Below are 11,927 nucleotides of genomic sequence, written 5' to 3'. Positions count from 1 at the left end.
CCGATCGACCAAACTCGAGCATTGTTTCAAGTTGCCTCACCACCATGTACAGGCTTCCGGTAGATCCCAGAAACACAGGTTTCATTCTCGCAGCACCGCTGTTCACCGCAACTACATGCATATGTTGCGGGCTGGCATGATCATTGCTGCACTCATAATACGTACGCTAGTGCCCAAAAAGGTCCTAAGAAAATAGATGTTAGTAAGTGACCTTCAGATTATGTTGCAGGTTGATAAGGACATTAACAAAATAGATACGCCAGTGCCCAAAAAACTTTCAGAAAATTGATGTTACCTTCGGACCACATTGCAGGTTGACAGGGGGAGTGCTGTACATAAATAAATTATACGCGCCGGTGCCTAAAAAAGCCTTCTTGGGAGAACAACCTAGCACTTGGCTGTCTCCTACTCCGACTTGGCTCCGAGTTTGGTTCGTCTCTACTGCGTATTCGTGATGAACTCAGAAGATAGTAAACCAGAACTATCTTAGATTCGTATCACCCTGCGCTTTCTCCGCGAGCGAAAGAGACGATGATCATGCAGATCGTGCGTAACATTAGCACAAGACTCCAAGTCTAAACGATTGGCGGACAAGGTGTTTTTCTAATACCCTAGCTCCAACGTCCGGAAATCACGACCCTCAAGGATGGTCTTCACTAGCTATCTTTGCTTCCAATTACATGTGAGAGTTGTTCTGGCACTGTAGAATAGCCACCCTAAGCGTTCCTGAGCGTTTTAATTACAGGTTGTCTTGCGAAGCGTATCCATCATTCCACAGCTCGCTGAATCTGGTCACTTCAGTGCTTCCAAGGGGTTGGAGTGCTGTGGGTATGTGTATCACTCGTTATGGTTGCTTCCGTGCAGTTTTCAGGATGACCGGACCTATAAGTTGGTACAGGATGAAAATTTCACTCCTTGACACACTGCCCCCTTGATTACTGTATTCACCGCAGGTCCGTTGTTGCCATGGTTGTTACCATACACATGCGGATACTGCTCTGAACGACCGCTCCCACCCGCATTCCAAGCCCTTCCCGTTCGAACGATTTTTAATATTCGCACTCACCAGCTTACCCCGATAAAGGTGGTAAAGGCGGTGATATTACAGGTTCGCGTAACATCCATACCTGCTCCTGCAGTCGACGAGCAACCTTCGCGGATTCCTCGTCCCAATATACCTTGGGAATGGATCCGTATATGGGCTGAAGAATTTTCATCGGAACAGCAAGTACTGATTGTGACGGAGCAACGACAACCTCGGAGTCACTACTGCTTCCGAGCCGTGATTATGTTTCCGGCCCCTGACTTGCTTGGTCACGTACTGCCTCTAATCCTGCGTACCCGCATTTTGCATCAAGGAGGCCAACTCGCGTCGGATTGGTATGACCTGTATAAATATTATTCGAGGACGCTGTCATTCTGCAGTGTTTTGCGAATCATGTTCAGACCGCAAGGAAGCGATTTTAACCCCTACCTCGTTAACAGCGACGCTCCTCTCCCTTCCGTGTTGAATGATGGCCTTTTGACGCAGCCTGCTCAGACTACATACCAGACCCCCCACATGATTGGCTCGTGTACCTGTGGTGTGCTGCACATCTGCGATCAAGGTGCACGTTCAGAGCTGTATTGTTAATTCTTGAATACTTAACAGCAACACTTTGTACCCGCAGGCAACGCGACCGAAAACACGTTCCATTCAGCCTCACCTGCCTTACCTGCCGTTAACCTGTCGGTGACATACACATGTCCATTGGGAACTGGATGCACGTTCCCCCTGGAGGCGACGACGAAGTCGCTCTACACTCATCTTCCCCTACACGGTCATAACTACAAGCATCGGGACCGTGCTCCTTGCCCGTGGCCTGGATGTTCCAAGGTATCGCGTTGGGGCAACGTCGCTCGTCACATTATAGAAAGTCATCTTGGCGTGAAGATGGAATGCGAATATTGCGGAAAAACGTACAAAAGGCGAGGGGATCTCAAAGCGCATATGAAGGGTTGCGTTGAGGTAGTCTTTCTCGCATATGCGTTTGAGGAAATGTCAAACTGATCTCCTCCGGATTGACGTAGTATCTCAACGCAAAGTCAGCGGAAAGTGCCTACATGCCCCACATCATGTGAGGTCGCACTTGGTTGGTGGTAGACTATTCCGTTAGCGATGACACGGTTTACACTACAAACCCTTTCCAAGCCCATGTCATGTGTATACCGCCACTTGTTAAGACGGGGATCAACTAGATGCACCTTCACCAAAGAGTCTCAATTGTAATCTGGGCGATCAAGGAAGAACGAAGCACCTATCCGTGAGTGAAAGGGTACGCACACGCGTACGTGGTTACAGAATTCGTGATCATCGGGCGAGTGCCTGAGAGACACAGCTCCGATTTCGGTACCGAAGAAACACATTCGCATCACAGAATTCAGAAAATAATATACCATCTGTTTGTGCCCCGCAACTACACATCGTTTCCTCCGAAGTAACACATAAAGACATACATAATTAGCCGACCATTGTATGGGCGACATGAGTACTTGGCGAGTTTGCACATCTGTGTTGGATAACATCTCCCCCAGACGCCGATCGACCATCAAAGTCTTGAACTGGCTTGCAGATGGTTCCATGGACCAAGTGGTGCTCCCCGATTGGAGGTATCCAGACGGTACAAGAAGCAGTACGGCTCAAGCATTGCTGTACTTGAAATGTGAGCGATAGTAATTTACTCGCATTCAGTTACCACCAATAGACATGAATTTGGGATCACTTCATGAGTGAGGTCAACACGTAAATCAACATATAAAAAAACGAAGGTGGGAGTGTTGCTGGGTGATACGACGATCTCAAATGTGTGGAAACTGTATGCATGACACAACAAACGAAGCGTCGAGGGTAAAGGATCAAAAGATGCTCCCGCCAAAGAGCCCTCTCTGTCGTCGTGGGGTGGGAGCGGTGTCTGCACGAAGCGTTGACAAGCTGTTGAGCTGCTTCATCACCTATAAAAATAAATGTTGACACATCCTGTCAGACAACGTTGACCAAGGGAGCGTTGGTAATTTACCTCTTCGAGCTTGTCCTTTCGCTCCTGAAGGTCAAGATGTCGTCGTATGCTCGGATTCTCCCTCGCAAACTCCACGATCTCTTTGCGGTCGAGATCATATATCAGCCGAGAGTCAATTTCGCGGGGGAACTTTACGTGGAATTAGATATGATATGGACTGCGATGATATATCTGACTTACCTGATAGAAGAAATGGTCTAGGAGCTCGATGTTGATGAACATCGTTGATGTGTGCGCGAGCTTGTCGGCCACAACGTTGAGGAAAACTTCTGGGCAGAAAACGTCATTCTCCGGACCAGTTTTGCACCGCTTCGACTTGAGCGCTGCGAGGCGCAGCTTCAGTATCGCGAGTCTGTCATTGTACAGCACAGCGTGGCGCGCTACAAACCACAGCAGTCAGAAAAGTGAGGCCAAAGGTCCAACGTCCGCTCACCGTCCAAAACCTGTGCCTGGGGGTACTTGTACTCTTCGACGTCCTCTTCGACGTCCTCCCCCTTCAACCTTCTGGCCTTCCGTTCCCTCTCCTTCTCTTCCAATTCTTTCACATAACCAATTAACCCGTTCAGCCGCCTCCTTCCTCCTATCTTCTTCCGTATCTCGCTCAACTTCCCTTCACACATCGCCGCCTCCTTCTCGAATAACTCCACTGCCCGTTGCCGTCCGATCTCCCACTCTCCCTTGTCCACATCGACTTCGTACTTGTAAGGTTTGATACAATTCTCGACCTGATCTGATGTCATTCCTATCCGGTCCCTCAATATGATATGGGAGAACTGCACGAGTCTCTCCGCGGCACGTGGATGATGGTTAAACGGTTCTCCGCTCGCAATCGAATCAATCAAAGTCCGCAAACCATCCGCGACGAGCACCGTCGCGTCTCTCCCGACACCCGACTTCGTCAACAACGACGATGCTGCGTCGAGCTTGTGCCTCCAGTATGCATCGACGTCCCTCGCTGTCTTCACTTTCGTATCCGCACCCGACACACCGAGCTCCTCGACTCGCTTGTCCATCCAATACAGCTGCTCAAGGATATCCATCACCCGCTCGTCTAGCATCTCCTTCAGTCGTTGCCTCACCGCAGGTTTCCGGAACTGTGTCGCATACTCTCTGAATCGGGCTTTGAGAGCATCGACAGTTTCGGCAACGTATGATTCGGACGAGATACGTCGGTCGTTGTACTGGACTTTGAATTGGTAGGTTGCTTCTTCGAGCTCGAGCTGTACGGCGTTGGTTATGCTGTGTAAGGATGAAGCCATCGAGGATTCGAGGACCTCCATCAGACGCCGGCGTAAGGTATCTGTCCCGACCATGATGCCTGACAAAGACGAGGAAGGACCGAAGAGCGCTTTATGCACGTTGAAGTAATCTTCTTCAGTCTGCTTGGAAACTGCCCTCTCCGACAAAGACGAAGTCTGTTTCCCTCCAGATTTGGCCACGACGCCCACGTAGCCTAGATGCAGTGGGTATCGATTGTTCGTCAATATACCCACACCTTCGTCGGGTGTTACCAGATCCATCTTTGTTACTACGCCAATGGTTCTCAGGCCCAGCGGATCGACTTTCCTACTCGCTCTCAACGCGGGAGAGTTGGCGAGATCGACGTCCGCTGCGCATACTGCAAGAATAATATTCGGTTCGCGAATATATTTATCACACAAAGAGGAGATCTTCTCGCGGAGCTCTTCTGGCTGATCCATAGATGAGATCTGGACGTATCCAGGCAGATCGATTAGTGTGAGGTCGGGTATGTGTGGGCTGTAAATCCGGAGATCTATGGGTTCTGAAGAGACAGCTTCGGTACTAGGCACGGCGAGGTTGAGGTCGGTCAAGATTTTTTGAATGGAAGAGAAGTTGGTGATCTTGCCAAGGCCCAGGGAAGGGAATTCGCCGTACTCGGTGGGGGTGGGTGCGTCGGCTGTTGGAGGTGTGTGTATGAGAGTCAGTTCGATTGGGCGGCGTGTTACCATATTATTGCCCCTGGGTACGGCAGTATATTGGATAGCATAGTTATACAAGTTTGTTCGACCAATGAAAGGAAGACCTACTTCGGAAGAAATTCGTGGCCGACGATAGCCTCCAGCACGGAGCTTTTTCCTGAACTTTGGCTCCCAATTACGACGATGCTAGGCAATTTCAAGGAGTCGCTCTGGTCGATGCTAAGAAGCATGCTCCTGATCTCGATCAGTTTCTTCGTCAAATTCATAAGGCCATTCTGGCGCGCATCTAAACCGTCGTTACTGTTCGAAGAATCTGACGGCGCCGACATAGTTGTGGCGACAAGCGAGGCTATCAAAGCTTCTTCTTCAGGGGAGCGCTTCCGATTTTTGCCTTCTTCGTCTGAGCTATTGGTGTGACGGCTATTATCCGCCCCACCGCTGCCACTGCCATCCGAGAAGAAATCCTTGAGGAATTGTGGTGTATCGATATCTGGTAGTTCGACTTCGGCAAGGCGGGCTTGGACCGATTTGAGTCCGTCCGATGCAGAGTCGAACAAATCTGCTGCTGTATCTTGGAACGTTGTTATCCATCCATTCGTCTTCTGGCGTATCTCTGCACGGCATAAGTGAAACTCCACATCCATAATCGAGAGAAAGGACACACCTTCGAACTTATAATTTGCATAACCAAGCCCACCGGCCCCCATAGCAACACCTGCGGCGGGCACCCTCAACGCCCTGGCGACAAACTTGGGTATAGACGAGTATGACAATGCGCGAACATGTAGATTCCGGAACGCAGCGGCAGCCGAGGACGCAATTCTATGTCGGAAGCGAACCGTGCCCGTCGAAGATGTGAACAACGTTCCATAGTGTCTGTGCGCTGCGCGGCGAGCGGGTTGGGCTGGCGCCGACGTGAGGCGATATGCGATGGTCTTTCTTGGCGACAGGAGACGGCGTCGCACCGGAGCGTACATGTCGACCTACCAATAATAATAATACACTCAGAGCGAGAGCAAACTCAGCTCAACCAGCCCCCGACACATCACGTGACATACCGGCGGCTTCCCTACATGGAAATGTGAGCGACTTGGAAAAAAATGCCGCCGGCAATGTCACATGACATGTTGGGGGTTGGTTGATCGAAACCCATTTTCGTATTGAGTCGTAGTAACTTGAGCAGGTCCCAATTGCACGGCAGCGAGCTTTCGAAATTAGGGGACCAGCAAGTTCGGTTCGTGAGGTCTGCCTGCGGTCCAGCGTGGTGTCAGACTGCCACTTTCAATCATCGCTCCGTCATCATCACTACGCCTTGCCAATATAAAGACAAGCGAAGCCCCTCTAAAGCGACGTCGCATTCAACGCTCGCCATCCCCAACGTATAAACTCGATAATGAAGACGACTCGTATGAACATTGCGTCCCTGTTGCCCAAAGCCGCGCATCAATGCTTTCCTCGTTGACCAGCAGTTCTGCACGGGAGAAGGCCAAGATGCAATTGGAGGAGCTATTGGCAAAGGAAGGTGCTGAGCAGGAGGAAGATAGTTGGAGGGAAAGAGCTTGGAAAGAGAGGACACTTCTCCTGGAGGCACAAGAAATGCACTCTCGCAAGGCTGGCGAGGATGTCAAGAAGACAGAAATTGAAAAAGCGGAGGAGGTTGATGCAGAGATTCTTGCTGCTATCGCTAGCAGACGGAGATTAGCATCAGATCTCTAACTTGCAAAGGGTATCTCTTATTCCGAGTCACTGAAGACTTCGTAAGTTCCCAGTTACACAGTGTTTCTACAGGCTGATTTCGGCCAACAAGCACAGTTGGCGACCTCCACAGTATATACGTGACTGGACAGAGGAGCAGCACCGGCGTCTTCGGAGAAGTATCATATTATTGTAGACGGAGAAGACATTCCACCCCTAATCGAGCACTTCGAAGTATGCTCTATCTTTATTTTTGGGAGAAACCTTTGCATGCTCATGCCAGTCCAGGATATGAAAACACCGCAGCGAATGCTACATTTTCTAAGGTCCAAAAAGATATTTACTCCCACTCCAATCCAGTTGCAGGGTATACCCACAGCGTTAGCACTGCCAGTCCTTTTCCATCGTGACTCCATACTGACACCCGCTCAAGGTTTTTAGGACGTGACATGATAGGAATCCCATTCAGGGCTTCTGGGAAAACGCATGCATTTTGTTTGCCACTTATTATGATGACCTTGGAAGAGGAAGTCATTCACCCACGGCGAGGGTCCTGTAGGTGTTGTTCTATGTCCCTCTCGGGAACTCGCAACGCAGACGTATGAAAATGTGCTTGCCTGGACAGCCGCGCTTGCAAAGGATGGCAAATATCTCCGACTGAATGCGTTGCTTTGTATCGGCGGTATATCCATGGGCGATCAAAGTCATGTCCTCAATAAGAGTCTACATATCGTCGTTGCTACCCTAGGTCGGTTGATTGATATGCTGGAAAAGAAACGGTTTACATTCAATAACTGCAAATTGCTGTGCATGGACGAGGCTGACTGTATGATTGACCTGGGATTCGAAGACGACGCGCGGAACATCATGAGCTTCTTCAAGGTGAGAGCGTTCGGCTCCTTGTCGAGTAAGTACATCACCAGAACCCTTTCTTTCACAGCATCAACGGCAGACCTTGCTGTTCTCGGCGACGATACCACGGAAAATCCAGGATTTTAGGCGGCCAAGGTCAGTCTCACGAGGGGCTTATACGACAGCTAGGGTTGTCGAGCGGCCGGAGTATAATAAGAGGTTCTTCTCTAGACTCCAGTCCCTTGTTTCCCAGTGTTCCCCCATGGGCCCAACGTATGTAGTTGAGATGATTAGTTACGGAGTCTATCAAGTGATGATGCTGTTGGTCTGTCTAGATCTGTATCGTGCCTCGGCGACAACGACGCCAAATGGGGATCTACGTTGCATCCGTAAACAAGGTGCCCGTCGTCCCCGACGACCCCATCTTTAAATCGGACATTGTATTGGTGAAGTTTTAGGGATGATTGCAGACGTCGAAATAGGAGCGACGAATTTCGATGTGATCCAGCATGCTCCCTGGTACACCAATGGGTCCTCTCCCCAAGATTTGGTTTTTTTATCATAATAATACACAGCTGAAATGTACGTTCATCCCGAATGACGAACAGGTTCAATCTGCCAGTTGTTTGGAGGAGCTCTCGGTCTCAATCACTGCCCGCCTGTCGACATTACTCACCAGATCAATCACGCCAAGTAGCGTTAATTTTTGGAAGGTTAGCTTAGTCTCGGATACTGGCCCGCGAAGGCTCACGCATTCACACTGCAGCTTCGCGAGCCTCGACCACGCACGATTTTGCCCCCCAGTGTTCGCCTGGAGGATATCGCTGAAATGGTGTTAGACACCGGCGAATCAGCTGACTCATACATTTCTCTTGATGAGAGCTTGGTCAAGTTAGCCATAGAATGGACTTTTCCTGCGCCCAAAGGTCAGCTTCACTCTTTCCCTGCTAACGCCCTCTTCCTCGACTGATGACTTGAAAGGGGAAAAACGTACTCATGCTGAAGATAACATAGTGGATGCCGTGAAGCGTGCCAAAATCACGCAGGTGTCACCATCGCAGCTGGCAGACCCAAAATATTACAGATCCTTGAACAAAGACCCGGAGGAATGCGCCATCGAACACCGTCGTGTCTATAACTCCAAGGAACCTCTTGATCGCGAGCTTTCTCACTTCATGGACGACTCCCCTCCGATCTCATTTCAGTATAAAGGATTCGGTTGCTTCCTTGACATCTTCCGTGGGTACAAGGGTGTTCTGGGCACGGAGAGCGTGTCATCCCAAAAGTTACGATCGGCTGTCGACAAATTCGCGGAGTTCATGTCGCTTGTCTACGAGGATGAACAAGCCAGAATGGAGGAAGGCTTACTTGCTTTGAATAAGATATTTTCTGCGCGTACCGATGGTTTCTCTTTTACGTTAATGGCCACCAACGTTGACAAGAACAGCCACTCAGGTGCATGTATCCTCGGACCACACGGAGCAGGGTACTGCATCACCGAGTTCAAAAATGAGGCCAGTGTCTCAGCTATCCCGAGCGTAGAAATGGCTGGCTATTTCGCTCAGACAATCAAGACAGCAGTGGAGAATGGTCTTTCTCCGTTAGTGATGAGTGGTTGGGGTTTACCATGTCTTGGGCTAACCATTATCGGTATGTTGTATCTTATGTTTGCATTTCATCCACAGCTGAAATCATGCATTGCACCAGGTTACACTGTCACGTTTTATGCTATGATTTTCCTCGGTCGATGGCGGGTGGTTAACCTGACGCCGGGACTGTCGTGCCTTTGGGCTTCGAGTGACGGTGACGACCGGATCGCACTCTACAACGCATTCACAGCGGCCTCTGTCCTCCTTGTTCGCATCAGCCAAGAGGCCATGCAGGTGATTGACAATCCCCCCCTGCGATTGAAGAAAGCCGCCGCAAACTACCTCCCATTACTAGCCTGCGCAATCCTGACTCCGGCTCCCAAATCGAGTCCAAAATTGTCGATTTTTTTTACGACCGGGTTCCTGACTGCCACCTGTACGTCGCAGAGACAACTGAGGGCCAGCAAATCTTGGTCAAATTTACACGCCGTTACTCGTATGAATTGCACAAGTTTTGTGCGGATCGTAAACATGCGCCCGCTCTTTTGGGCTTCCAGAGGCTTCCTGGAGGCTATTTCGGCATCGCAATGGAGTATCTGAAGACCGCTACACCGATTTTGTTATTTCGACATGTTGAAAAACACAGTCAATGGGCTAAAGAGCTGTGGGAGCTTGTTAATTCTTTCCATGCCGAAAACCTTGTTCATGGGGACTTGCGGTGCCCGAACATCGTCGTCTGCGATGGAAATAGGGCAATGTTGGTCGACTTTGACTTTGGTGGAAAACAGGGGGAGGTATCTTACCCAGAAGGTCCGCTTAACATTGACCTAACTGCTGGACGACACAGCACAGATCTGAAGCTTACCAAGGATGATGATGTTCGGGTCTTGACAAACACATTGACATGTGTGCGGATGAGATGAGGTTGCAAACTTGTTAATACGAGGAGATATACACTTTAAGAGACGGAGCGTACCGTACATTACATCTTGTGGCATAGCCATGCGGCGATCGGTTTTGAGCAGTCCAGCTTAACCATAGAACTTAGTAATGTGATAGCAAACAATGGTGAATATCCCAATAGCACCGAAGCTTCAGGGGAGCGCCTGCAATTTCTGCCCTCTTCGTCTGGGGAGCGATTGGTATGATGGCTATTATCCACCCCACCACTGCCACACCAAGTGTAAGGGTTGCAGTGATCAAGTTGTTGGAGATATATTCTCCCCTGTGTTCTGCTCACTTTGGTGCGATGTTTGGGTGCTTACATAATCACCTTAGAGCGCACATTTTACAGTAGTTTATTCACTGTTCCCTCAGTAGCTTGTTGCACTACTGAGGGTAAGCTCACTTTCACTACCAGTATTATACTTACTGATATCCTGTAGATACCTACAGGTTGGTCTAATACATCAGTAGCTTGTTGCACTACTGAGGATACCTACAGCATCCTTCAAAACAAGTTGATGCTGCAAATGACCCCTTTGACATCTACAGCAGGACCACATATGACTTGTATTAGGTTGCCTTTAGAAACGTCCCACCCCTTCTTCCTTGAGAACTGCAGTGTTGGTTGAGCTGTCACTTGGATGTCATCCAAGTGTTACACTTCTGTCAGGGGTCCTTCCTTTTTTGACTCTGTATGGTCATGTGCATCATGTGCCTCGTTGCATCTCTCATAATCATTGCCATCCTAGGGGTTCGTATGCTGCATGGGTCACTTGGATCTCCTGCTGTCATGGTATTTCCAATACCTGTTGAGACCATGTCTCCCTTTTGATCTGGTGTCCCACCACCCTCTCTGATGGATGACTTGTTCCTGTCTTACTCTGATGACTCGCGACTGACTTGTTTATATTGCTTGCATGTTGTACTATAGCTCCAGTGTCTGGCTCCTCACTGTGCATTGATTGTGCCAGCTGGTATAGCCTTTGCTTCTTTGACCACCCCTGTCTTTGACACTGTATGACTCTTACTTATTTGACTGATTGTTCTGTTGACTGCTGCAGATATGCATTGCAACTGGTACAGTACTCGTACTTAGAGGTATATAGACCCACGTACTCTACCTTGTATCCTCAGTTTTTTGATAGCTTGCAACTCAGCTAACTTCCTTCTTGCTTGTCCTTGTTCTTTCTCCACGTGAACAACCTAAGGGACTTGCCAGCAGACAGAACCCTTGTCAGACCTTCGGGATAACTGAGCCATAGGGGTTATGACAAGTTCAGCCTGTAGACACCCCCTTGTGTGCTCCATGCCTATTCCATTTGAAGAAGTCACTGCACTTGGGCATAATAAAATTGAAAAACTCAGCACAGCTTTCGGGACTTGTCGACCTCTTTGTGAAAGTCTACTCGTCCCTGGTTACTGAACTTCAACAAACCAAGCCATCTATCACCATAAAGGCTTGTTAGTCTCCCTCAGAGTAAAGCCTAACTTGCCCGTACTCCGCTCCTCAACTGCTTAAAACAAGCATAACAAAATTGAGAAGCACCCCTCTACCCTCAATCAAATCCACCGCTCTACAGGCAGCCACTAGGCTTTAATAGATTGCCTCCCTAGAGCCAGCACTTGTGTCTCCCTACGTGTAAAGCGACTCGCACACCACCCTCTCTACACTGACAAGTTTCTTTCGAGAAATAAATCCCCTCTCAGTCTTCGTTATCACTTTTCGTTAAAGTGTCTAAACCTCAGAAGTCGAGACCACCAGTCCCTCCTCAACCAAACCCTCTTGGGCTCAGAAGGAACCCACCTTTACCGCCCATCCCCTTTGGAAGACTAGGTCCCTTGAACACCAC

General features: G+C 49.3%; 4 protein-coding genes across 4 annotated transcripts; 3 read left to right on the top strand and 1 right to left on the bottom strand.

Annotated features, from left to right (window-relative positions):
- The first annotated feature begins 1,112 nt into the window (after nt 1-1,112).
- On the top strand, nt 1,113-2,155 carry F5J12DRAFT_367572 (uncharacterized protein). The gene is made up of 2 exons (XM_051739072.1): nt 1,113-1,607; nt 1,671-2,155. The coding sequence occupies exons 1-2, from the start codon at nt 1,289-1,291 to the stop codon at nt 2,048-2,050; spliced, it is 699 nt and encodes a 232-aa protein (XP_051596432.1). The 5' UTR covers nt 1,113-1,288; the 3' UTR covers nt 2,051-2,155.
- Nucleotides 2,156-2,440: 285 nt separating this feature from the next.
- Nucleotides 2,441-5,990, bottom strand: F5J12DRAFT_855037 (P-loop containing nucleoside triphosphate hydrolase protein). The gene is made up of 6 exons (XM_051746666.1): nt 5,661-5,990; nt 5,105-5,609; nt 3,490-5,036; nt 3,237-3,436; nt 3,057-3,185; nt 2,441-2,991 (listed from the first exon to the last, which is right to left on the bottom strand). The coding sequence occupies exons 1-6, from the start codon at nt 5,971-5,973 to the stop codon at nt 2,896-2,898; spliced, it is 2,790 nt and encodes a 929-aa protein (XP_051596431.1). The 5' UTR covers nt 5,974-5,990; the 3' UTR covers nt 2,441-2,895.
- A 332-nt stretch (nt 5,991-6,322) lies between these two features.
- Nucleotides 6,323-7,561, top strand: F5J12DRAFT_855032 (uncharacterized protein; the record flags this gene model as incomplete). The annotated part of the gene is made up of 7 exons (XM_051746665.1): nt 6,323-6,652; nt 6,722-6,753; nt 6,809-6,858; nt 6,888-6,925; nt 6,980-7,071; nt 7,125-7,241; nt 7,289-7,561. Coding segments are annotated over 7 exons (723 nt in total), but the record flags the coding sequence as incomplete, so codon positions are not given.
- An 864-nt stretch (nt 7,562-8,425) lies between these two features.
- Nucleotides 8,426-10,164, top strand: F5J12DRAFT_855031 (uncharacterized protein). The gene is made up of 6 exons (XM_051746664.1): nt 8,426-8,465; nt 8,521-9,193; nt 9,251-9,426; nt 9,522-9,866; nt 9,940-10,018; nt 10,109-10,164. Exons 2-5 carry the CDS (start codon nt 8,719-8,721, stop codon nt 9,961-9,963), a joined length of 1,020 nt encoding a protein of 339 aa, XP_051596429.1. The 5' UTR covers nt 8,426-8,465; nt 8,521-8,718; the 3' UTR covers nt 9,964-10,018; nt 10,109-10,164.
- The last annotated feature ends 1,763 nt before the right edge of the window (nt 10,165-11,927 follow it).

This window comes from Pisolithus orientalis (genome assembly GCF_024613125.1).
Source record: "Pisolithus orientalis strain OTSU chromosome Unknown F5J12scaffold_39, whole genome shotgun sequence".
In the NCBI taxonomy this organism is placed as follows: Eukaryota; Fungi; Basidiomycota; class Agaricomycetes; order Boletales; family Pisolithaceae; genus Pisolithus; species Pisolithus orientalis.
Note: the sequence above shows the minus strand (reverse complement) of the source record. Positions and strands in the feature narration are given on the sequence as shown.